The sequence below is a fragment of the Balaenoptera physalus genome, assembly GCF_965194825.1.
Source record: "Balaenoptera physalus genome assembly, chromosome: 9".
NCBI classification, from domain to species: Eukaryota; Metazoa; Chordata; class Mammalia; order Artiodactyla; family Balaenopteridae; genus Balaenoptera; species Balaenoptera physalus.
The window spans coordinates 70,066,417-70,093,372 of NC_138888.1; the positions used below are offsets into that span (position 1 = coordinate 70,066,417).

Genomic DNA, 26,956 nt, shown 5'->3' on the forward strand with positions numbered 1-26,956 from the left:
CCGCGGATACCCTGTTTTTATTTCTGCTGCCTCCTTCCCCTTCTTTGGAGCTGCTTGAGCCGCCGAGGCAAACCCAGTCGAGAGTCGAGCTTGCGGCCCAGATCAGTTTCTCAGGGTGAAAAGTAAACCTTGAGAGGCACATGTTGCGTCTCTCACGGCTTACCGCCTGGCAGCTCAGTGTGCTTTACCTGGGTGGCAAGTCAGTGGGCCATGCATGATTAGACCCTTTAGAAATTAGTGCTCCATACGCTTAGTGAAGTTGATGATGGATCTGAATTTTCATTTGAAAGGATCTAGTTTAAAAACTGGTCATTTCTCTTCCAGTCATTTTCGCTGCCTGTCCTAGCATTATTTTTGGTAACTCCAAAGATAACATGAGACCCTGTTTTTCTTGATTCTGAGGCATATTGTTACCGGAGAACTGGGTTTGCCTCTTGGTGAGCATGGGGGCAAAAGACACAACCAAACCAAAGACCTGGAGAAGGAAGGATTTATTACTTGCAGCAAGTAAGGAGAAGGGGAGGGGGACGGGCGAGGGGGGATATTTCCCGAAGCAGTATCTCCCCAGGTTGCAAAATTGGGGAAGTTTTAAGCTCAAGGTATGTGCATATTCATGAAGGGGCTTGAGCAGAGGTGAATTCAATATAGAATTGGGGCAGGGGTTGAGAGTACAGGCTTTAGTAGAAGTCACCTGGGTCAGAAAAGATCAACATCTCATTCCCTAGGTTCTGACCAGACTGGGTTCTTAGCTACTAGTTACCATCCTCCACCTGGGTTGGGGCCTTAGTTCCAGTAGAAGAACTCCAAGATACAGTATACTGTTATGTGTATCCCCTGAGGGGGTACTAGGATTCCGCTTTTTCGCTGCTCTGTTGTTTTACTGCTTTTCCTTTGTTTCTGTCTGCCCTCACTTTTCTGATGAGTAACTGTTTGAATCTGCCCTTTGGAACTCGGGGAAGGTCTAGGGGGCTAAGCCTTTTTCCTACAAATAAGAAACAAGGAAACAAAGTCTTTTGTACCTAGGAGGGCCCCGCAGGGTCCTGCTCGGTTTCAGTTCCCCCTTTTCTTTGATACTCCTCCTCAGTCTTGAGGCGAACAGGTGTTAGACAAGAAAGGGAATAACGTTTTGGATAGAGAGGTTAATCATAAACTTGGCAGAGGGACTCGGTTTCAGTATTTGAACAGCTCTGTAATGAGGATGGGAATAAAACACTGGAACATTAGATTTCATCAGAAATAATTTTTAAAACGCGTCCGCCAACTATGCAGTTTTTCAACAAAACTTTCTGTTGTAGTTTTGACAAACCCATTTCCTTTTAATGGACACATTAGTGGACATACTTTGTCTGGCATATAATATATATTTAATTTAGTTCATTTTTACAGTATTTCTGGAAATCCCTCTGTCTTGACTTTATGCTTGGAGATGTACTGTTGCCGAAATATCGGCTCCCCTGTGCGCCGACACCGAACAGAAATACGGAGACAGATTTTGGAGGAAGAGAGAGATGGCTTTATTTTTCTGCCAGGCAGAAGGGAAAACACAGCAGGCTAGCGCCTCAAGAACTTTGTCCCCCTCTCCTTCGGGAATCGGAGAAGATTTTATATGTGGGGCTCGCAGCAGTCCGGGGGTGTAAGATAAGGATCAAAGTAGTCAAGGTCCTGCATTCTTCTTCTTCCTGCATTATTTCAAAATAGTCACAGCTGGCATCAGGCAGCCCCGTAATTGGGTCCGTTTGTCTGTGGGTTATCGGCCTGTGACCTCTTTTCTGAAATGCAAATGCTACAAGGGTGATTTGCTACAAGGGAGTCCAGGATGTAATTCACATAGTGTTAAAGAGTAATGGGTTAGCTTTGTGAAGTACAAATCTAGTTACAGACACTACAGATTAGTAACAGTTAAAAAAAAAAACAAAAAAAAACTAGGAATGATTAACTCTTTCAGGCCAGGTTATGTTTCTTCTCTAGCCTGTTCACTGTTCCCTTTATTTTCCTTGTTCTCAGGAGAGGGAAAACTTCATTTCTGCTTTTGCTGCAACAGTACTGCCCTGTCCAGTGCCAGCTTCCCAAGTATCACCAATGGACCATTTGATAAGAAAAAGCTGGGTTCATGGCTTACTGGGCTAACACAACAGAGCTTTGGTAGTGTCTCTCACTGGGAAGGCATTTGAAGTATGGTTTAAGGCTGGTCTTTCAGTGGCAGAGGGTGAGAGGACAGGGAAGTGGAGGAGATGGCTTGAGGAGGATTGGATACTGATCTTAACAGTTTTAAGATTGATGGGGGAATTCCCTGGAGGTCCAGTGGTTAGGACTCCTCGCTTCCACTGCAGAGGGCACGGGTTCGATCCCTGGTCGGGGAACTGAGATCCCACATGCCGCACGGTGCCAAAAAGAAAAAAAGATTGATGGAAAGAGCAAGGACTCTTAGGACATAAACTGTTGATGCTTTCTTTATATTGCAGAATTGATAGATTTTTCAGAAAGTTCCTGTAGTGAACAATCTAGCTATTTGGGCAGGAGTCTCCCAGAAGAGTAAAATTATGCTAATTAAGACAAAGAAATAATAAAGTCATGTTAATGTGGACAGTAAACTATGTCCAGCGTAGGTAGTTTTAGACCTCAGTGTCCAAGCTTTGTGTGTGTGAGGTGGTTTCCATTCAAAGCCCTTAGGTGAAGATAGTGCCATGACCAGAAACAATTTGTGTTTAGTTTTGCAAAGGCTATATTCTTCCTTGTAAAGAAAGCAAGTTGGAGAAACAGGAATTAATATGTATTGAGTATATTTGTGCTAATTACCTCACTTTCACATTTAAGCCCTGGGACAACCCTAAAACAGAGAAGTATTAACCTTATGATACAGTTGAGCAAATTGAGATCTAGAGAGATTAAATAAGCTACCCACATCTCCTGGTCAATAAATTGAAGAGTTGGTTTATGAACAGAGATCTAACTTCAAAATCGGCTCCTTCTTATACACTATGCTGTTTAGTTTGTGAAGGCAAGGAGCACGATCTGATCATTAAACAGAATGTAATAGAGTTGTCTGACAACATAAACCAAGTAAATGTATATTTCCCCAAACAAAAGGTCATCAAGAGATGATCTGGGACTTCCGTGGTGGTACAGTGGTTAGGAATCCACCTGCCAATGCAGGGGACACAGGTTCGATCCCTGGTCCGGGAAGATCCCACATGCCACAGAGCAACTAGACCTGTGCACCACAACTGCTGAGCTTGCACTCTAGAGCCTGCGAGCCACAACTGCTGAGCCCGCATGCCACAACTACCGAAGCCCACACACCTAGAGCCCGTGCGCCACAACAAGAGAAGCCACCGCAATGAGAAGCCTGCGCACAGCAACAAAGAGTAGCCCCCGCTCACCGCAACTAGAGAAAGCCCGTGCACAGCAATGAAGACCCAACTCAGCCCCCAAAATTAATTAATTAATTAAAAAAAGAGATGATCTGAAACAAGGATAAAAATAAATAAAATAAAAATTGTGTAATACATACCTCTGTGAATGAGGGTCCTTACCTAGTTTAGGAGTGAAGGAATGTATTACACGAAAGGGTACATTTATTCAGCAAATTTTGATTAATGAATCTACAGTTTTTTTTTAATCTCCTTCACCTATTTCTCTCCTCCCTCCAGCACTTCCCCACCAGCAACCAATTGTTCTTTGTAGCTATAACTCTGTTCCTGTTTGGTTATGGTTGTTCATTTGTATTTCCCTTTCTCTGTGTGACTTATGTTACATAGCATAATATCCTCTAGATCCATCCATGTTGTCACTGATGGTAAGACTCCTTTTTTTTTTTTTTATAGCTGAATATTAGTCCATGGTATACCTACACCACATCTTCTTTATCCATGCATCTATTGATGGGCACTGACATTGCTTCCATACCTTGACTATAGTAAATAATGCTATAATGAACACAGGGGTGCATATGTCTTTCTGAATTAGTGTTTTTATTTTCTTTGGATATATACCTAGAAGTGGAATTCATAGGTTGTATGGTAGTTCTATTTTTAACTTTTTGAGAAATCTCCAAACTATTTTACATGGTGGCTTCACCAATTTACATTCCCAACATTAGTGCACAAGTGTTCCCTTTTATCCACATCCTCACCGACACTTTTTATTTGTTGTCTTTTGATAATAGCCATTCTGACAGGTGTGAATTGATATCTCGTTGTTTTGATCTGCATGTGCCTGATGATTAGTGATGTTGAGCATCTTTTCATGTGCCAGTTGGCCATCTGTATATCTTGGGAAAATGTCTGTTCAGGTCCTCTACCCATTTTTTAATTGGGTTGTTGGGTTTTTTTGTTTTTTGGGGCTTGGGGGTTTGTTTGTTTTTTTTTTTTGATGTTGAGTTTGATTAGTTCTTTGTATATTTTGGATGTTAACCCCTTGTCAGATGTATCATTTGCAAGTATCTTCTCTCGTTCAGTAGGTGGGCTTTTTCATTTTGTTGGTAGTTTCCTTTGCTGTGCAAAAGTTTTTTAGTTTGACATCAGCTTATTTATTTATTCTTGCTCCTTTCAAATTACTGCTTCTGCCAGGTCTCAGAGTGTATGAGATTTTGTGTGTGCCCTTTAAGAGCGGAGTCTGTTTGCTATAGCCCTCTGGCTCTCCTGAAAGTAAGCCCCACTACCCTTCAAAGCCAAATGTTCTGAGAACTTGTCTTCCTTGTGTAGGACCTCCAGGCTGGGGAGCCTGATGTGGGGCTCAGACCCCTGGCTCCTTTGGGAGAACCTCTGCTGTTGTAATTTTCCTCCCTTTTGTGGGTTGCCCATCTCGGGGTATGGGTCTTGCCTATACTGTTCTCCACCCCTCCGACCCATCTAGTTGTGGTTCCTTTTTTATGTCTTTAATTGTAAGAAGACATTTTCTGCTAGTCTTTGGGTCTTTGTCATCACTAGTTGCTCTGTAAATAGTTGTAATTTTGGTGTGCCCCTGGGAGGAGGTGAGGTCAGTGTCTTCCTACTCAGTCATCTTGGCCACTCCTACACTGGCTCACGGCCTCATTTTTCCATCTTCAAAACCAGTGACAAAGCTGGGATTTTTTTATGTTGCCATTTCTCTGGTTCTTTGAGTCTAAAGTTTTCTAAGCACTATCAGTCCCCAGGTTGAAAGTGAATGGAATATAGTTTCTGCCCTGGCATGGCTCCAGAGTAACTTGAGAAACAGCTGTATAAACAGGTAATTGCAATGCAGTCTGTAACCACTATGTTAGAAGCGTTTGTGAAGTGCTAAGGGAATATGGAGAAGACAGCTTCTTAGTGTCAGAGAAGGCTATGTTGGGGCTCAATCCTGAGGAGAGGATGTGTGGAAGTGTACTGAGTGAGTAGAGTGAGAGCTTGGTGGGGATAGGGTATTTCAAGAAGAGCATGTGCATAGACACTGACATGGTAGAGCATGGCATGTGCATGGAACCACAATATTTGGGTATGACTGACTGTTTAGAGTATACCTCTGATGCTCACTTCAGCAAGTTCTACTGATTCTGTCTTCAGAGTAACACCTTGAATTCATCCACTCTTTTCCATCTCTGCTGTCTCTTCATTCCCACACCCCAAGCCAAGCTACCATTATCACCTACATCAGCTGCTAACACCAGCATTCTGATGGGTCTTTCTGTTTCCTTTCTTGCCCTCTCTCCAATCCATTCTCCTTATAGCAACAAAAGTGACTTCTAGAATGTAAATCAGATCATATCACTTATCTGTTTAAAACTACACAAACTCACTGCCAGAACCTTAACATCTTTCTTTCCAACCTCAATTCATGCCACTCTATCCCTTCTTTCTGTAGGATGGTAGCCACACTAATTTTCTGGTTTTCCAACATAGCAAGTTCTTTCCATTGCCATTACATTTCCATTGCATAGATTATTCCCTGTGCCTAAAGGAAATGATTTTATACCGTGACTTCCTATGCCAGATGGAAGTTTCACAGAACAGTACTTTATAATGTGTGTGCATTCTTTTCTATTCTGTGCTGCTTCATTTTTCCAAAAAATGCTGGTTGGGACTCACTGAATTTCTTCCCAACTGACAACCTATAGTTTGGAAACTGTGTCCTCCAGTTATCCTCTATCTCAGTCCCTTGTTTGCTTCTGCCATAACACTTATAAGAGTTAACGATTATTTGGTCTTGTGTTACTTGTTTTGGTGTATATTTCCTCTATAAGCTTCACGAAGACAGAGAGCATATTTTATTCACTGTTATTTCCCCAGATCAGCGAAGTGCCTGAAACATAGCTGTTGGGATATAATATAAAGCTTGCAGCTTCACCAAATGAGTTCATAATTTTAAAGCTGTGAGATGACATGGTGGAAAGAATTCAAATTCCAGCCCCTTCACGAATGTGACTGACTTACTCTTGGCAGCTTTTAATTAACCCATCAGCTATCAGATAATGGTATTGATTTCTCATTTACAGGATTATTGCAAGGATTAATGATGATGATGATACTGAAGAAGATAATAGTAACTATTGGACGATTGGGATTGACATGTATACAGTGATACGTATAAAATTGATGACTGATTAAAAAAAAAATAGTAACTATTTGTGGAATACCTTACTTGTACCATGCAGCATTATGCTGAACTTTACAGGGCTATTGATCAGGTTTAATGAGGTAATATTAACAGAAAGTGCTTAGTGTTAAGAACTGTGAGGGGTTTGTGATTTTATCCTATAAGTTAGTCAACCATAGTTCATGGATGGTGGCAGAAAATATGAGAGCCCTGGGCGAAATAAAAGGCTTTTATTATTTTATTATTCCCAGAAAAAGTAGTAGCCAGAGTATCAACGTTTTCTTGTGTGGGTTCCCCAAGCTCCTCTTCTTCCCACAGGGCACGGTGAAGAGGGTCAGATGATACCTGCACAGGCAGTGTGTGTGTTATATAGGAGAGGACCCTGAGACCTTTATAATGGCAGCAGGCATGTTCCCCTTTGTTCTGATGTGGGACACTATTTCTGTCTCACAAAGCTGTTTGTTATATAAACCTCCTTGGAAACATAGTCCAGAACAAAGAGCAGTTTGGGCTTTGCTTACAAGACATGCAGAAACTTAAGAGTCCCATAGAGATTTCTCTCCCAACCCTTAGCACAGTGCTATGCAGATAAGGTGTGCAGTACTTGATATTATCATCTCACTTAATCATCTCAATCATCTTGTGCTCTTGGTAGCATTATCTCCATTTTACAGAGGAGGACCCTGAGACTCAAGAAGATGAAAAGAATCTAAAGTCACAGAGCTACAAAATTGTGGAGTTCAGTGATTAACCAACCCAACTGTCTGACTCAAAATCGAAATTCTTTGGATTCTGTAGAATGACTTTTGTAAAATGTTCAGCACTATCTCTGGCTCAAAAACATAATGACAGAGTGTAGATTTGTTTCCCTGTCTCACTTCCTTTTCATTTAGGTTTTGATGTTAAGCTTAGAATAAATTCAGCTGGTTGATTTTAATTCCTTTTAATTTTGAAGTATTTTCAAACTTAGAGAAAAGTCATGAGAGTAGTACAGAGGAACTCCATATACCCTTATCCAGATTCACCGATTAACATTTTACCACATTTGCTTCATCTTTCTCTCTATATCTGTATAATCTGTTTTCCTGTATCACTTGAGGGTGGGTTTCATAAATCATGCTCCGTAACCTACTAATGCCTAATTGTTTACTTCCTAAGAACAAGGCTTACGTTATATAACCACAATACAGCTACTACATTCATATCACACTGATACACTTTTTGTTTGTCTTTTCTTTTTAACATCTTTATTGGAGTATAATTGCTTTATAGTGTTGTGTTAGTTGCTGCTGTATAACAAAGTGAATCAGCTATATGCATACGTATATCCCCATATCCCCTCCCTCTTGTGTCTCCCTCCCACCCTCCTTATCCCACCCCTCTAGGTGGTCGCAGAGCACCGAGCTGATCTCCCTGTGCTATGCAGCTGCTTCCTCCTAGCTAGCTATTTTACATTTGGTAGCATATATATGTCAGTGCTACTCTCTCACTTCTTCCTAGCTTACCCTCTCCCCCCCGCTCCCCCCCGTCCTCAAGTCCATTCTCTACGTCTGTGTCTTTATTCCTGTCCTGCCCCTAGGTTCATCAGAACCTTTTTTTTTTTTTTTTAGATTCTATATATATGTGTTAGCATACGGTATTTATTTTTCTCTTTCTGACTTACTTCACTCTGTATGACAGACTCTAGGTCCATCCACCTCACTACAAATAACTCAATTTCGTTTCTTTTTATGGCTGAGTAACATTCCATTGTATATATATGCCACATCTTCTTTATCCATTCATCTGTCGATGGACACTTAGGTTGTTTCCATGTCCTGGCTATTGTAAATAGTGCTGCAATGAACATTGTGGTACGTGACTCTTTTTGAATTATGGTTTTCTCAGGGTATATGCTCAGTAGTGGGATTGCTGGGTCATATGGTAGTTCTATTTTTAGTTTTATAAGGAACCTCCATACTGTTCTCCATAGTGGCTGTATCAATTTACATTCCCACCAACAGTGCAAGAGGGTTCCCTTTTCTCCACACCCTCTCCAGCATTTATTGTTTGTAGATTTTTTGATGATGGCCATTCTGACTGGTGTGAGGTGATACCTCAATGTAGTTTTGATTTGCACTTCTCTAATGATTAGTGATGTTGAGCATCTTTTCATGTGTTTGTTGGCAATCTGTATATCTTCTTTGGAGAAATGTCTGTTTAGGTCTTCTGCCCATTTTTGGATTGGGTTGTTTGTTTTTTTGATATTGAGCTGCATGAGCTGCTTGTAAATTTTGGAGATTAATCCTTTGTCAGTTGCTTCATTTGCAAATATTTTCTCCCATTCTGAGGGTTGTCTTTCTGTCTTGTTTACGGTTTCCTTTGCTGTGCAAAAGTTTTTTTTTTTTTTTTTTTGGTGTGTTAGCTTCTGCTTTATAACAAAGTGAATCAGTTATACACATACAATATGTTCCCATATCTCTTCCCTCTTGCATCTCCCTCCCTCCCACCCTCCCCATCCCACCCCTCTAGGTGGTCACAAAGCACCGAGCTGATCTCCCTGTGCTATGTGGCTGCTTCCCACTAGCTATCTATTTTACATTTGGTAGTGTATATATGTCCATGACACTCTCTTACCCTGTCACATCTCACCCCACCCCCTCCCCATATCCTCAAGTCCATTCTTTAGTAGGTCTGTGTCTTTATTCCCGTCTTGTGCAAAAGTTTTTAAGTTTCATTAGGTCCCATTTGTTTATTTTTGTTTTTATTTCCATTTCTCTAAGAGGTGGGTCAAAAAGGATCTTGCTGTGATTTATGTCATAGAGTGTTCTTCCTATGTTTTCCTCTAAGAATTTTATAGTGTCTGGCCTTACATGTAGGTCTTTAATCCATTTTGAGTTTATTTTTGTGTATGGTGTTAGGGAGCGTTCTAATTTCATTCTTTTACATGTAGCTGTCCAGTTTTCCCAGCACCACTTATTGAAGAGGCTGTCTTTTCTCCATTGTATACTCTTGCCTCCTTTATCAAAGATAAGGTGACCATATGTGTGTGGGTTTATCTCTGGGCTTTCTATCCTGTTCCATTGATCTCTATTTCTGTTTTTGTGCCAGTACCATATTGTCTTGATTACTGTAGCTTTGTAGTATAGTCTGAAGTCCAGGAGTCTGATTCCTCCAGTGTTTTTCTTTCTCAAGATTGCTTTGGCTATTCGGGGTCTTTTGTGTTTCCATACAAATTGTGCAATTTTTTGTTCTAGTTCTGTGAAAAATGTCATTGGTAGTTTGATAGGGATTGCCCTGAAACTGTAGATTGCTTTGGGTAGTCACACTGATTCACTTTTATCTAGTTTACAATCCATTCTAGTTTTGTTGATGTTTTTCAATAGCCTTTTTTTCCAGCATAAGCTCACAAACTGCATTTCGTTGTTATGTAATTGTTACATTTTAAGGGCCTTAAGTTCCCCTCCTTATTAATTTATATCTACATAACTTGATAGAGGAGATAACACTGCTAACTGTGAATAGAGGAGAGGTCTCCTTGACTGCTGAGGAGTTTTGTTGTCAGATCTCTGGTGTGACTTCAAGGAGCAGTTAAACTTGTCCAGTTGTTGTCATCCAGTCCTAAGCTGAAATATCTTCCCAATATAAATATTTCAGCTTAGAACTGGTTACGTTGGGAAGATTACTCATCCACGTTCAGATGAGCTACAGTAACTGACTGAATTATCTAGGTGTGTGCTTTGCTTCTAACCTATTCTCACAGGCCCACTAGCATTCAGTTCTGCTTCAAACCACAAGTTCTGTAAGAGCCATGCTAAATTTCTTTCATTATAAATAATTGCGAATGACTTGCCCATCAAATCATTTGGGAAGTTCTTTTCTGAACCCTGAAGTTTCCGGTGATACCTCGTTTGCTTACTGCTTGAGTCTTTGAGCTAATTCAGACCTGAAGAATATCTCTGCAGATGTGGGAGTACTCGTGCATTGGCTCTTGGTGGCAAACATCCACAGCTGACCTGGTTATATTAGAGAGTCAGAACTGAGGAATAACCAGGGGTAATTGACAGATTAAGTAATTTAAGATCTAAAAGAGTGATAATCTTTCAAGAATTTTAAAACTAATTGCCTTGTAGACTGTGTTATAAAATACAGAACTAATTTTCATAAGATATCAGTTCTGCCACCTACATGTTTGGTTGCTAAAGCATAAGGATCTCTTTTTCATCTGCAAAATTAGGGTTTTTATGTGGTTATTGGAGATTTTGATCTTGAACCTGGCAAGCTTAGCTCCTAAATGAATTTAGAGCCTATCTAGAGCCAGACTGATAGGATATTTTTTGGCTTTGTGTTCAGTACCTGAGTACTAAGCATAAGACTTATGTGTGCCTGTGTGCCAGGGGAAGAAATGGTTGAGAACTGCCCACAAGCTGATTAATTAATGGCTCTCTCATGCTGGCTACCCTAGGAGCCAAAGATTCTATTACATTAGAATCTTTGACTTCAGGTTGTCAAATCCAAGGCTTAGAATTGTACCTGGTACATTGTGAGCACTCAATACATATTAGTCATTATTATATTATACATGAGAATCTCTGGTCTTAGGTTCCCAACCCAGATCTGGCATATGTATATTTTCACTTTTGATACTCCCTTTAAGAAGTGCTTCTGCTTTCAACCTCAGATTTCCTCTTCATTCAGTTGGAAGTTATTCAGTTTATTTCTCAAGGACTGTGACTAATGTTTTGTGGGGTTTTTTTTTAATATAAATTTTATTTATTTATTTTTGACTGCGTGGGCTTTCTCTAGTTGCAGCGAGCGGGGGCTACTCTTCCTTGCGGTGCGTGGGCTTCTCATTGCGGTGGCTTCTCTTGTTGCGGAGCCACGGGCTCTAGGCACGTGGGCTTCGTTAGTTGTGGCATGCAGGCTCGGTAGTTGTGGCTTGTGGGCTCTAGAGCGCAGGCTCAGTAGTTGTGGTGCACGGGCTTAGTTGCTCCACGGCATGTGGGATCTCCCTGGACCAGGGATTGAACTGTGTCCTCTGCATTGTTGGCAGGCAGATTCTTAACCAGTGCACCACCAGGGAAGTCCCCTGTTTTGTGGATTTTATTCCTCTGTTTTTAGCTCTAAAGTTTTGAGCCTTAGTCTTCTTTTATTATTTTTATTTTCAACTGAGTAAACTTTTAGCACATTCTGTAAAAATATTTTCCTTCACTAATCTGAGGCCTCAGGTAGATAGTTATCGATAGGCTCTTGTTTCACCTGTCGCCAGGAGAAACACCTTTACCTAAAGGGGAAAAACGAAATCTGTAGCTAAGGAAACTCATAGGTCACATTTTCACCAGAGAAAACACTAAGTTCAACCTCAGAGACAAGTCCTATTATTTCCAGAATAGTTCTGAACCTGTGAGACTGTAGGTGAATTAAAAACCACGCTCTCTGACATTTGACAGTGGTTCCTTTTTCTTTGTTTCTTTGTGTGTGTGTGTGCGCCCACCCCATTTGAAAGGTACTCCTCGAATTAATTAAAATCCCTCACTAGTTTGGGCACTGATTGTTAAAGTGGAAGGCAGCTGGTGTCTCCCTCTGCAGTGCTTCTCAAGCTTTGTCTACTTGAGACTGGAATCACCTGAGAAGCATTGAAAAAAATACCTAAGCCCAGGCCCCTTGGGCTGGGGTTGGGTGGGGGCCTTGAAGTTCGCAACCTTATCGGGATTTTGGTGTTCATCCGGGCTTGATAACCACTAGCCAAGGACGACCAGGAAGCAGAAAGGTGTAGCTCAGTGGTCCCCACGCTCTACCTCACATTAGAGTCAACCCCCAGAACTTTTTAACATCTGTTGCCCAGGTCATACCCTGTATTAATTAGACAGCATATTTGCATGTGGAAGCCAGACATCGGTGTTTTCTAAAGATCCCTGGGTCATTCCCATGTGCAGCAAAATGTGAGAACCACTGGTATAGTGATTAAGAACAGAAGACACGTGGGTTTAAATCCAGCTTCTCTGATAGGTGTGTAAGTTCACTGTACTTCATCTGTAAAATGTGGAAAATTATTTAGCTCCTTATAGGCTTGTCATTAAGGTTCAATGAATTAATATAAATAGGGTACTTAGAATTGTGTTTGTATTGTATGCATGCAGTATTCATTAGTCATTATATTATCTGTTAGAGTTCTGAGGATGGGGTATTTTGAAGCCCCTCTCCACACCACCACCACCTCAGAGGCGTTCTGGTGTTGGGGACGTTATTATTATCCATTACCCTAGGTGAAAGCTTTAGCACCTGTATGATCAGGCCATTCAAGATGGCTGTTCCCTTGCTGTCTGTATATTCCCTGCTGACCAGTCCCTGCTTCACTCACATAACTACCCAATCCTCTTAATTATAGGGCTTAATCAGTAACCGCCTACTTGATTGCCCCCTGCCTCAGCTGCTGGTTTTTCTGGTAACTGTTGAGCCAACCTGACGTCAATTCCCCCTATAAATGGTAGCCTCCTCCTCTCCCAAGTAGCGAAGATGGCTGCCATGTCCTGTCTGCCGTCAACCATACACAGTGGGGTGTTGCTCCAGGACCTTTTGCTTCAGACGTGTAAGATCCTCTATCCGATAAATCAGTAGTGTCTCTGTAGCTGTGTGTGGGCTCTTTCTTCGGTCTCCAGGCTGGGCATCCAACAAGGCTTGCAGGCCTGCAGGGTGCAGCCCAATAGACCCACATGAAGTTAAATAAACAGAAAGCTATATATCTGAACCATACTGCTTAATTTTCAGTAGGAATTCCTTAACAGTAGATACTTTTATAAAGTTGTGCTTTGGTAAAGAAAAAAATCTTTCTCATTTTTGCAAAAATAATACCTGCTTATTGTAAAGAATTACAATACAAAAAGGTGCAAAGAATTTAAAAAATAAAGTTACCATCACTAACATTGATTGACCTCTATTTTAGATACATTTCTTTGCAGATATACAGGCAGAAAAAAGAACGAAGATGGGAACACAGAATAGATAGGCGTTTTATAAAAATTGGACTGTATTGTAACAAGCTTTTATTTTTTTAAGTTTTACAATGGAAAATGTGCAACTGCTAAAAGTATAATACTATTGTGATTCCTCACGTACTCATAACCTAAATGCAGTTTTAAGTAAAAAGTATTAAACACAGTTTAGCTTGAATATAACAAAAGAAAAAGAATCCAAAGTGCAATTCAAAGAATTATTGATCAGTTTCCTAAACGAGTCCTCTACAGTTAAGAGATTATGAAGAACAGCACAATTTGGAGCTTATTTTTATAAATCTTGATGTTTCAGAGACTCATAGATACAGAGAGCAGACTGGTTTTTACCAGAGGGGAGCGGGTAGGGGGTTGGACAAAATAGGTAAAGGGAATTAAGAGGTACAAACTTACAGCTGTAAAATATGTTAAGTTACAGGATGTAACATACACATAAGGAATATAGTCAATAATACTGTAACTTTGTATGGTAACTGCACTTATTTTGGTGATCATTTCATGCATCACTGTGTTGTACACCTGAAACTAATATAATGTATGTTAATTATAAATTTTTAAAAATCTTGATGTTTCAGATTTAGGCAGTATCAACCCTTGCCATGAAAGAAGAGAACATTAGCACTCTTATAGTTGGTATAACTTTCCTCTACCTTTCCTAATTTGTTTCAGTAACTTTCTCAAAGTTTGTAACACTTAGTCTGTTTATTAATGGTATTTGCATGACTTATCTCTTATTCACTTTATTTTGAATTGGATACATTGCTTACCACCAATCCTTTTCCTGATACATGGCTTAATTGTCTGGATTTCTTTATAAGTAGATTTTTCAAGAAGGGGTTTTTTTTTTTAACTTTACTTTTGTTTTTTTAAGAAATTATGACTCAGATAAAATAGTCCTAGACATATCAAAAGGAGGGTTGATAACTAGAAAATTAGCATGCTTAGAAATAATATGAAAATAATAAATTTAGAAATAATATTAAAAATCTTCCTTTTAGAAATAAAGCAATAACACCAGATTGTTTAGTTCTGATTTTTGATTTTCCGAAGTCTGATACTACAGATGCAAATGTCATATAACAATCTAATGTTATTTTAATTTTTTTCCAATTTTCATATGGTGGCAACTAACTCAAATTAAGAAAAGAACTGAGCAAGTGAAATTAAACAAATCAGTTTGCAGCTTCTCCAGTAGATGAATTTTGCCCTATACAATATCATTGCTAAATTATTTACTTTAACCAGATCATGATCTTTGTGATTAGGTAACATGGCTACAAAGTAAAGTACATTTATTTCATCTCTGGAGTTTTCTTGATTGGGTGCTTTATTTTTGAAATTTAGTGACTTGACCAGGATGTGTCTCAGTGTTGAATTTTCTGTATTATGTTTTCCTGACATAGTCATTTATTTTGATCTATAGATTCCATTTGTTTCTTTTTTTTTTTTTTTTTTTTTTTTTAGGAAATATTTAATCATGGAGAAGAATACTGTTAGTATCCATGTACCCTTCACCCTGCTTGAGCAATAAACTATTACAAACACTATTAAAATCTCCTGGGTACCCATCCCTGGATGCAAACTCTCTTTCCTCACATATGAGGTTTTGTTTATCATGCCTGTGCATGTGACTTACTACCTAGGAATGTATCCCTAAATAGTATTCTTTTGCAAGTTACTAAATTTTATATAAGTAGTAATCAAACTGTAATTATCCTTCTGCAACTTGGGGTTTTGTTTGTTTCCTTCAAATTTTAAAAAAGATTTATCCATAATGGTGCACAGAGGTCCAGTTCTTTCATTTTACTGCTGAGTGGTGTGCCATTGCAGTAATATACAATTTAGATTTCGTTCTTAATTTCAGGGAGGATTTCCCTTTTATTGGCTATTATGCCCAATCTCCTATCACCTTGGTCACACCTGGTTCTAGCTGCCACTTAAGTGAACAGTTTCACATGTGCTTCCATCCACTTACTGTTAACAGCACTTCATGCTGTCAAAAAGCCTGCTACCAACCCATATTTGGCTCAAGTGTGGTGGAGTGAACACCCTCAAGGACACCCCTCAGTCACTGGGGGATAGAAGCTCCTGCTCCCTATTTTTGGATAGACACTTTTGATATACATTGTGTATGCCTCTTGAAAAGTAAGACAGAAATTAAGCCCCTATTGCCTATAGCAGTGAACTTGATAGCACAATCTTGTATTTACTTTTTCTCCTCTCTCACTCTCCCCAGTATATCACTTCTGCCCTTAGCAATCACTTCCCAGATAAACTACCTACCTGCGCACAGTCCTTTTCCCAGGCCCTGCTTTTGGGGATCCAAGATATATATCTGTGAATACTTTTATTTTTCTTGGGTTTTATTCATTCATCTTTATGGCTTCTGGGAAATAAGACTAAGGTAGGAGCCCTGCTAAATAAGGGTGCTCCGTTCTGCTTGAGAATCTTTTGTATCTTTTCTTGATATCACTTTTTGAAGAGTGTGGCTTTGTGCTTTGTCTCTGTCCTTAATGCTGCTGGAGAACCAATGTACCTGTCTTCCTGTCTGCTTGCTTCTTTGGTGCTGCTTTTTGTATTTTAGGGACACCAGTTATCCTAAAGTTGGATTATCTTGTACCCAGTTTTATTTATCTTTGATCTCTTTATGTTTTTTAAAATCTGTATTATCTGATTATCTTAGCCCTTATATGTTATACTTTTATTTTCAATTCTGAGTACACTCTTTGTGTTTCTTAATTAATAGTTCTATAATAAATGTTTGATCATCAATTTATTTAATCTTTAGACTCCTTTTTTATCTCACTCTGTTGTTTTTCCATCTTTCAGTTCTTGCTTATTCACAAATCTGAAAGCCCTTATGAAGAATGTATTGTTATATTTTTCTTCTAGAGTTCTTTGATGTCCTGTATGCCACATTCCTTTCATACTGTCTTTTTCTTTCAGTCCCTGCCCCCCCTCTCCGTATCTCTCTCTCTTTTTCAGTTTGTTTGTCTGTTTTTCATGCCTATTTTTCATTTACCAGTGCTTGACAGCTCTGCCAGGACTTTATATTTGCTTCCGCATTGTGTGGGTGACTTCTTCACTCTCCATTTCAGAATTGTTCTTGGCTCACCTCACTTTTTTGATTACAAAAATATAAACTCTGCAGCTTTCCACTCCTCTTTTGTCTCTCCAGGAGGTCGTGGTGACCTGTACATGTTACTCCTGAATTCTGACTTGGCATATTTTTGCTAGCTAGTTCTGATATCTTTCCATCTTCCTATAAAAGTTCCTCCTCTGATTCTTCCTGCCCATGCAGCACAATATCAGGATTTACTCCCTGTAATTGGGGAATGTATTGTGTTTCCATTGGGGAGGCCCTCAGATTCTGCCCTAGAAGCTTCACTTGTGCTGGAAATCACTTCTCTCTTTTACTCATTCTTTCCTGCAGTTCTGTAGCATCTCTCAGGCATAGATGAAAAAAATAATGGAATTCATTCAGTGTTTTCTCTCCAGATTTGGGTATTAATGAGAATTGTTAATTCAGCTTAGGAGCCTTGCCAAACAGGGCTGCCCCATTTCTTCTCAGAATCTGATGTATCTTTGCTTGGTTACCACTTTTGAAGTTTATAACTTTGGGCTTTGCCTATCATGTGTATTTTTTGCTGGAGAACCAACCAGCCTATGACCTACCTTCCTTTCTTTCTCCTCTCCTTTCTTCCTTCCTTTTCATTTTACTTTGATAATGGGTAGGAAATGGGAGATTATGTAAAGAAGACTTGTTTCCACTACTTAATCCCAAAGTCTTTCTGGGTTTTGTTTTTAATTGTGGGAAAATACACATAACATAAAATTTAACATCTTTTTTTATGGTTTGTTGTCTTATTGAAGTATAGTTGATTTATGATGTTCTGTTAATTTCTGCTATACAGCAAAGTGATTCATGTATACATATATATACTTTTTCTGTATTCTTTTCCATTATGGTTTATCACAGGATACTGAATATAGTTCCCTGTGCTATACAGTAGGACCTTGTTGTTTATCCATTCCATATATAATAGCTTACATCTGCTAAACCCAGCCTCCCACTCCATCCCTCCCCAAACCTCTCCCCCTTGGCAACCACAACTCTATTCTCTATGTCCGTGAGTCTGTTTCTGTTTCGTAGATAGGTTCATTTGTGTCATGTTTTTAGATTCCACATATAAGTGATATCATATGGTATTTGTCTTTCTCTTTTTGACTTACTCACTTAGTATGATAATCTCTAGTTGCATACATGTTGCTGCAAATGGCATTATTTCGTTCTTTTTTATGCCTGAATAGTATCCCCTTGAATATATGTAACATCTTCTTTATCCCTTGATCTGTCGATGGACTTTTAGGTTGCTTCCATGTCTTGGCTATGTGATTAGTGCTGCAGTGAACATTGGGATGCATGTATCTTTTCAAATTAGGCTTTTCATCTTTTCCGGATATATGCCCAGGAGGGGGATTGCTGGATCATATGGTAGTTCTATTTTTAGTTTTCTGAGGAACCTCTACACTGTTCTTCATAGTGGCTGTACCAACTTACATTCCCACCAACAGTGTAGGAAGTTTCCCTTTTCTTCACATCCTCTCCAGGATTTGTTAGAGTTTTGTAGAGTTTTTAATGATAGCCATTCTGACCAGTGTGAGATGGTACCTCATTTTATTTTTGATTTGTATTTCTCTAATATAAAGTTTACTATCTTAACCATTTTAAAATGTACAGTTCAGTGGCATTAAGTACATTCACATTGTTATGCAACCATCACCACCAACCATCTCCAGAACTCTTTTCATCTTGCAAAACTGAAACTGTCCTTATTAAACAGTTACTCCCCATTCCTCCTTTATCCCCCACTCCCTTTCTTCTTGGTTTTTTAAATTTACATCATATAAGAATGTTTCTGTGCCTTTGTAAAATTACTATTGAAGGTATTTTCTATTTTGGTCTACGCATCTTCATGTGTATATAACTTGGTCTTAGAATTTACTTTTAGGAAAACTTTGTTCCTACTGACTTGCTGGATCTCTTACGAGGTAAAAAGTGCTGTGTAGATTCCCTTTGCACCTTGGTTGCCAAGAAGTCTGATTATCTTTAGCTTGAGTTTGCTGGCACAATTTTATACCTCCATTTTATTTTTATGGTTTAAGCCCCCTCAGAGCTCTTTTGGAGCAAATGAGGTATGGTAGAAGAAATAAACTTTAAGTAGTTTTTAGTTTGTATCAGAGAATGTTTTGTGTTGGTCCTAGGTAATATGTTTACATTCCAAAGTTCACAACTTATTTGTGAGATAAAGATTAAAAAATTGGCCTATGTTGAATGAACAATGCACAGTGTAAGAGGTGTGAGTTGTCAGTTTCAGCTTTATTGAGGGACCTTACTGATGACTATATCCTGGGAGACAGCCACTCAGTAGCTCTGAGTAAACTCCGAAGAGGTAGGGGGAGGAGCCAGTTTAATCATGATTGTTGGCTGGGGATTATGTGCAGTCAAGCTTACGTCTCAGTAAAAGATGACAGCTAGTCACAAGGGACGGATATCTCTGTTAATGATTTTGGTGCTTTTCTAGATATGGGAAGATGCAAGAATCTGGTTTTATTAAAATTCTTCCTGAGATGTACATAGAACTATCTAAGGGGCCTGTTTTTCCACAGTACAGTGTGCCTCATCCTGTTTTTGGTCCTGAACTCTTCTCAGGGTTCATTATCGGTCAGAAACTGCAGTGGCTAACGACTTAATCCATGTATAACTGGATGGTGAACAACATTCTTTTTTTTTTTTTTTTTTCCAGCAGAGTTTAGTTATATCTAAGATAGGCAGAAGGTCTTATAGGAGAAGGTTATGGGTAAGTTTGAAAGACATTATGTCCAAAATGCGGGATCTTATTTCCCTGACCCATGCCCCCTGCAATGGAAATGCAGAGTCTTAACCACAGGACCGCCAGGGAAGTCTCCCAAAATAAAACCTTTTAAAGGAAGAAGGAAATAATATTTATTACGTGCTTATTACATGACACAATTTTGTTAGTCCTCACAAGAGCCCTAGTTTATTATTAATAGATTTATTATCCCCATTTTTCAGATGTGAAAGCTTAAGCTTGTTGATGTAAAATGACTTTCCCAAGGGCTCATAGACAGTAAAAGTGGAACTGGAATTTGAATTTTTTTTAAGAGAAATTATAATAGAATCTTTATTACTGATGTATCTGTTTTGGCAGGAACATTTTGTAATATAAACATGAACAGTTACAGCCTTTATTCTGTAAGTGCTTTGGAAGTATTTATCCACTTCTGGGAAAGTATCTTAAGGAAAAAAAGGCTTTTTTGTAAAGGATACAGTAATTCAGTTCCTAAAGGCTAGAATTTAAGAATAAAGACTGTACTCTGAGATTTAAATTTAAGAATCAACACATACTTGATCAGCAGAAATATATAGAGTATCTTAAAGGTAAATGACAGCTCCTGGTCTGCAAGTTTTGACCTTTTTTTTACGTTAATGAAATTCAACAAACAATTTCTTTTGATAATAGGGTAAATATTATTACTAATAATGGAGATAGTGACTTTAGTTTTATTCCTTTCCTTTTGAACACTTACAGACCCCTCTGAGGAAGATTAAGATTGCTTCTTACATTCTTTACTTTTCCTATTTACCCCATTACTCCCTTTCCCTTCTCTCTCATGAGCCATGACTTGTCCATTGCAGAGGCTGCGTAAGGATTGAGGAAGTGGGCAAGAAAGATGAGACAGTTTTAAATTCATTATGGCTGTACTGCTATTTTCACTGTTTAGTTTTCATGCATTTCTTGTTGAAAGGGTATTGATATGACATAGGGGTTGAAGGTAGGTTCTGGTTATAGATAGCTTGTGTTTACATCCCAGCTTTTCCACCTAAGCAAGTTACATAAATTCTCTGTACTTCAGTTTCATCATTCATGAAATGAAGGCTATAATAGTATGAAAGTCATAGGATTGTTTCAAAGAAAAATTAGGCATAATTTGAGTTCCTGATGAAGGCAATAGTTCACAACTATGACTGTGCATTACAATCATTCAGTGAGCTTTTCAAAAATACAAGTGAGTAGGGACTTCCCTGTTGGCGCAGTGGTTAAGAATCCGCCTGCCAATGCAGGGGACACGGGTTCGAGCCCTGGTCCGGGAAGATCCCACATGCCGCAGAGCAGCTAAGCCTGAGAGTCACAACTACTGAGCCTACATGCCACAACTACTGAAGCCCGCACGCCTAGAGCCCATGCTCCGCAACAAAGTCACCTCAGTGAGAAGCCCGCGCACCGCAACAAGGAGTAGCCCCTGCTCACTGCAACTAGAGAAAGCCTGCGCGCAGCAACGAAGACCCAACGCAGCCATAAATAAGTAAATAAACAAACAAACAAGTGAGTAAACTTTTGATAGAGCCTGGGGGTCAGATTTTCCCCCCATTATGTATTTGTTTGCTTGTTTATTTAAATAGCATGAGATTTTTGTTTCTTTTATTCACTGCTGTATCCCCAACTCCTAAAACAGTGCCTAACACAAAAAGATTTTATGAATGAATTAAAAAGCAAATTATCTTTGGTCCCAGCAGTTCATCCCTTCTCTTTTTGTAAAAAATAGATAAATAAGTAAATAAAAAGTTTTTAAAATCTATTTTAAAATTTATAAATATAAAATTCATCCTTTTTGGTAAACAGTTCTATTTGGCAATTTATGGTCAAACCCTTTTCTCATCCTCAACCCCTGGCAACCACTGATCTAATCTTTATCCTTACAGTTTTTGGTTTTCCGGAATGTCAAATAAACTGAATCATACATTATATAGCCTTTTGAGTCTGGCTTTTGTCACATTGCATAGTGCATTTGTAGCTCATTTGTGTTGTGTCTCAATATTTTTTTTCAATTGTTGAGTAGCATTCTATTGAATCTGGAACAAATATATTAACAATCTTGTGCTGTTTGTTCTTTTTGATTTTTAGCTTTCAAGAGTGTTGGATCTTCCTCCAGAATACTTGATCAAGTCAATATCTGCAGTTCCAATTTCCAGAAAAGAGTTAAGTATAATATATTTGTAATGATCTAGAATGTTACTGGCTTTGTCAGTATACAAAAAAAGTTACTCTTCAATTTATGGAATAGTCCTTGAAATTAACCTTAATATATGATTTAACCTATTATTCCCATGGATTTAAATAATAAAATTAAAATCTGTATTTTACATACTGACATGGCAGATTATATTTGTATTCTCATGCTGTCTTGATGTTTATTCTAATAACTATAATTATGGCAGTCTTTAAGAAAAATTTGGAACGAAGTTCAAATTTAATTCTGTAACAGCAAATAAAAGAACTAAGATTGTAGTTAGAAAATCAGTTTTTGAAGGGATCTTAGAGATTTTCCACCTATCTAATACTTGAATACTATTGTACCATATTTACCTGCTAGATTTTTTTTGCAGGTTTTGGTTTTTTGCTTGTTTCCATTCGAGGCCCCCCAGTGATAGAGAATTACTGGTTAGGACTACATACAACCTATAGTTGCTTCTTGGATTCAGAGAGATATCTTTTGTGAGTTTGGTCATTCTCATTGATACCTGTTTACGAGTTGGCTAGAAAACTTTAATACTTGGATAAAATACCCTCTCAGTTAATTAATAATGACAAGAAATTAGCTACATAGTAAGCATTTAAGCCCTAAGCTTAAGGTATCATTGTACCATTATGATATAATGATACCATTATCATTATACCATTATGTCCTTGTATTTTGTCCCCTTAACTTTGTCAGGATTTTAAGATTGAGTAGAATGAATGTTCTTTTTCCCAGAATAGGACAAAGAGATAAGTGGAAAAGAAAGAGAAAGGCTACGTATGTCCTTGTAAAAGAGAGCATCTTAAAATGGCCTGCTACAGCTTCATCTATACTGAGTTCCAAGAACAGAGGCAACCACTGACCAAAAGATGGGCCATATAATTATATGTAAATTGATGTAATGATGCAAACCAGTTACCTATTTCATAAAATCTGTAAAGGACATTTTGCATAATGGAATGTCTCAGTTTTTATTTTATGTTTCAAAGACCTTTAATAAGCTGAACTGTATTGGCCCATCTTTTTGTTTCTTTTTTTTTCTTAATTGAAGTAACATTGGCTTATAACATTATATAAATTTCATGCGCACAGCATTCTCTAAATAGTATAGCGTGCTCACCACCAAAACTTCAGTTTCCATGTGTCATCATACAATTGATCCCCTTCACCCATTTCACCCACCCCCCTGCCGCACCACCCCTTCCCCTCTGGTAACCACCACTCTGTCTCTGTAGCTGCATGTTTGGTTTGTTCACTTACTTTGTTTTTATTTCTTATACTCCACATATGAGTGAAATCATACGGTATTTGTCTTTCTTTGTCTGACTTATTTCATTTAGCGTAATACCCTCGAGGTCCAACCACATTGTCCCAGATGGCAAGATCTCATCTTTTTCTATGGCTGAGTAGTATTCCATTGTTTATATATATACCACATCTCCTTTTTTAAAATTTTTTATTGGAGTACAGTTAATTTACAGTGTTGTGTTAGTTTCAGATGTACAGCAAAGTGAATCTGTTATACGTAAACATATATCCCCTCTTTTTTTAGATTCTTTTCCCATATAGGCCATTACAGAGTATTGAGTAGAGTTCCCTGTGCTATACAGTAGGTCCTTATTAGTTACCTATTTTATATATAGTAGTGTGTATATGTCAATCCCAATCTTATCCCTCCCCCACCTTACCCCTGGTAACCATAAGTTTGTTCTCTACATCTGTAACTCCATTTCTGTTTTGTAGATAAGTTCATTTGTACCCTTTTTTTAGATTCCACATATAAGCACTATCATACAATAGCTGTCTTTCTCTGTCTGACTTACTTTCACTTAGTATGATAATCTCTAGGTCCATCCATGTTGCTGCAAATGGCATTATTTCTTTTTTATGGCTAAGTAGTATTCCATTGTATATATGTACCACATCTTTATCTATTCATTTATGGACACTTAGGTTGTTTCCATGCGTTGGCTATTGTAAATAATGCTGCAGTAAACATAGGGGTGCTTTTATCTTTTCAAATTAGTGCTTTCATATTCTTTTGATAAATACCCAGAAGTAGGATAGCTGGATTATGTGGTGGTTCTATTAACTTTTTGCGGAATCTCCATAGTGGCTGCACCAATTTACATTCCCACCAACAGTATATGAGGGTTCCCTTTTCTCCACATCCTTGCCAACACTTATTTCTCACCTTTTTGTGAGGGGATATCTCATTATTGGTTTGATTTGCATTTTCCTAATAATTAGTGATGCTGAGCATCTTTCCATGCGCCTGTTGTCTTGGCCCCTCTTTTGAATAAGATTTTCTTTACCTGCTTGCAGTTCCTTTGGGTAGCTCCACTTTAACTATCTGAAATACCAGGACTTTGGTTTATAGAAAATAAATATTGGGGAGGACCTCAATTTTTCTAGGCTACCAGTCTAAAATTCTGCATATTAAATTTGTTTACAACAAAGGAAATCCCTAGCTTTGCCTTCATAAACCCAGTTATTCTTTAGAGTACTAAAACAAAGCCTGACTGTTCTTGTTTTTTGGTGGTTTTTTTTTGGCTGTGTTGGGTCTTCATTGCTGCACGCAGGCTTTCTCTGCTTGTGGTGAGCAGGGGCTACTCTTCGTTGCAGTGCGCGGGCTTCTCATTGCGGTGGCTTCTCTTGTTGCAGAGCACGGGCTCTAGGCATGTGAGCTTCAGTAGTTGTGGCTCGCGGGCTCTAGAGCCCAGGCTCAGTAGTTGTGGCGCAATGGCTTAATTGCTCCACGGCACGTGGAATCTTCCCGGACCAGGGATCGAACCCGTGTCCCCTGCATTGGCAGGTGGATTCTTAACTAACTGCACCACCAGGGAAGTCAAAAGCCTAACTGTTCTATATTTCTAACTTGATTCTAAAACGCTATAACATGCCAGGAGAATTAAGAAATTTTATTTTTGTTAATTTGGTTTATTTAATGTGATATGAATCCATTTGCTCAGGTCTCCTAATTCAGTTATACAGTTGTCCCTTGAACAACATGGGTTTAAACTGCATGGGTCCAGTTATACATGGATTTTTTCAGCTAGCCTGAACTATGGTACTACATGATCCATGGTTGGTTGAACCGTGGATACAGAACCGTGGATTTGGAAGGCTGACTGTAAAATTACACTGGGATTTTCAACTGCTCAGATGGTCAGTGCCCCTAACTCCCCCCGGTTGTTTAAGAGTCAGCTGAATTTTTTTTTTTTTTTTTTGGCCACGACATGCAGAATCTTAGTTCCCTGACCAGGAATTGAAGCCACACCCCCTGCAGTGGATGTGCAGAGTCTTAGCCACTGGACTGCCAGGGAAGTCCCAGCTGTATTTTCAACTGTGGTGAAATTCCTGTTTAATACTGCTTGTAGTAGACAGAATTAGTAACTTTGTTACCAGCCAGTACTACTCAGATCTATGGATTTCAGTCTGAAACCACAACAACTTCTCAGAAGTAGTGGGGAAGTAGCTATTGCTTTTTAAACTTATTTTTTTAATTATAAACGATATGAAAGTAGAGGGTATAGTTTAGTGAGCTGCTATGTGCCCATCACTCAAGATCATTAGCACATAGCCAGTTTTGTGTTGTCTACACCCCTACCCACTCTCCTGCTTCACAGTGGACTATTTTGACAGCTGCTTTTCATAGTCTAGATGTTATGTCATTTTAAAGGGATTTTTTTTTAATTAGTTTTTCTGTCACGAAAGCAAAACATAACCTTAAGGAAATTCAGGAAAATACAGAAGAATAAGAAGAAAAACTCCCCAATACTCTTACTACATACAGTAAGACAACTGATGTTAGCAATTTGGTATATCTTTTATCTTTTCTCTTTGAATATGTCTTTCAGCCTTAAAAAAGTCATAGCTATAAAACAACTGTATGTATGATTTGGAACCCTTTCTCTTGGCATCATTTCTTTGAAAATACCACTTTTTAACAATGGCTTACTCTTTTTTTTTTTTTTTTTTAAAAACGGCTCTGATGTCCTGCTAGCCATCTTTTTTTTTTTTTTTTTTTTAATTTATTTTATTTATGGCTGTGTTGGGTCTTCGTTTCTGCGCGAGGGCTTTCTCCAGTTGTGGCAGGGGGGCCACTCTTCATCGCGGTGCGCGGGCCTCTCGCTATCGCGGCCTCTCTTGTTGCGGAGCACAGGCTCCAGACGCGCAGGCTCAGCAATTGTGGCTCACGGGCCCAGCCGCTCTGCGTCATGTGGGATCTTCCCAGACCAGGGCTCGAACCCGTGTCCCCTGCATTGGCAGGCGGATTCTCAACCACTGCGCCACCAGGGAAGCCCAACAATGGCTTACTCTTAACGCTGCCCTGTTGATGGACATTTAGATTGTTTCAGTTCTGACTTTTCACATAGTTCACATTCAAGAATTGCCTCTCCAGGATGTGGAGAAAAGGGAACCCTCCTACATTGTTGGTGGGAATGTAAATTGGTAAAGCTACTGTGGAAAACAGTATGGAGATTTGTTAAAAAAAAAAAAAAAAAAAAAAACTCAATTCCACTCCTGGGCATATATCCGGAAAAGACAAAAACTGTAATTCGAAAAGATACATGCCCCCCAATGTTCATAGCAGCACTGTTTGCAGTAGCCAAGACACGGAGGCAACCTAAGTGTCCATCAGCAGAGGAATGGATAAAGAAGATGGTGTGTGTGTGTGTGCGTGTGTGCACACGTGCATAATAGAATATTACTCGGCCATAAAAAAGAATGAAATATTGCCATTTGCAGCAACATGGATGGACCTAGAGATTACCATAGTAAGTGAAGTAAGTCAGACAGAGAAAGGCAAATATCAAATGATATCATTTATATGTGGAATCTAAAAAAATGATGCAAATGAACTTATTTACAAAACAAACACTCACAGACACAGAAAACAAGCTTATGATTACCAAAGGGGAAGCGGGGGAGGGAGGGATAAATTAGGAGTTTGGGATCAACAGATACACACTACTATATATAAAATAGATAACAACAAGGACTTACTGTATAGCACCGGGAACTATATTCAATATCTTGTAATAACCTATAGTGGAAAAGAATCTGAAAAAGAATATATATACACACACACACACATTTGTGTGTGTGTGTGTAACTGAATCACTTTGCTGCACACCTGCAACTAACACAATATTGTAAATCAACTATACAGTACTTCAATTTTTAAAAAATTACTTCACTAAATAGACAAAGCAAAAGTTTCTGGTGGGTGTATAATTAAAATCTCCCAAAAGGGAACACTGGGATCAAGTCTGGTTGATTACCCTCACCTCCCTGAAGCATTTACT

The 26,956-nt window shown here is 38.8% G+C and overlaps 1 protein-coding gene across 7 annotated transcripts in view; it reads left to right on the plus strand.

Moving 5' to 3' along the window:
* RARS2 (arginyl-tRNA synthetase 2, mitochondrial) overlaps positions 1 to 26,956 on the plus strand; it is an 80,035-nt gene that overhangs the window by 202 nt on the left and 52,877 nt on the right. For 2 of the 7 annotated variants that reach the window (XM_082473975.1, XM_082473972.1), the window contains exons 2-3: positions 20,689 to 20,950; positions 21,530 to 21,603. The exons of 1 other annotated variant lie outside the window; for it this stretch is intronic. Coding sequence is in view for 2 of the 6 variants with exons in the window: in XM_082473971.1 (XP_082330097.1) it covers positions 6,469 to 6,498; positions 21,530 to 21,603 (104 nt within the window). In the remaining 4 variants the exon portion in view is untranslated. Of the gene's footprint in view, positions 1 to 408; positions 508 to 6,451; positions 6,499 to 20,265; positions 20,400 to 20,688; positions 20,951 to 21,529; positions 21,604 to 26,956 lie in introns of those variants that run through there. 4 more of the 7 variants (XM_082473971.1, XM_082473974.1, XM_082473973.1 and 1 more) reach the window with 4 other exon arrangements.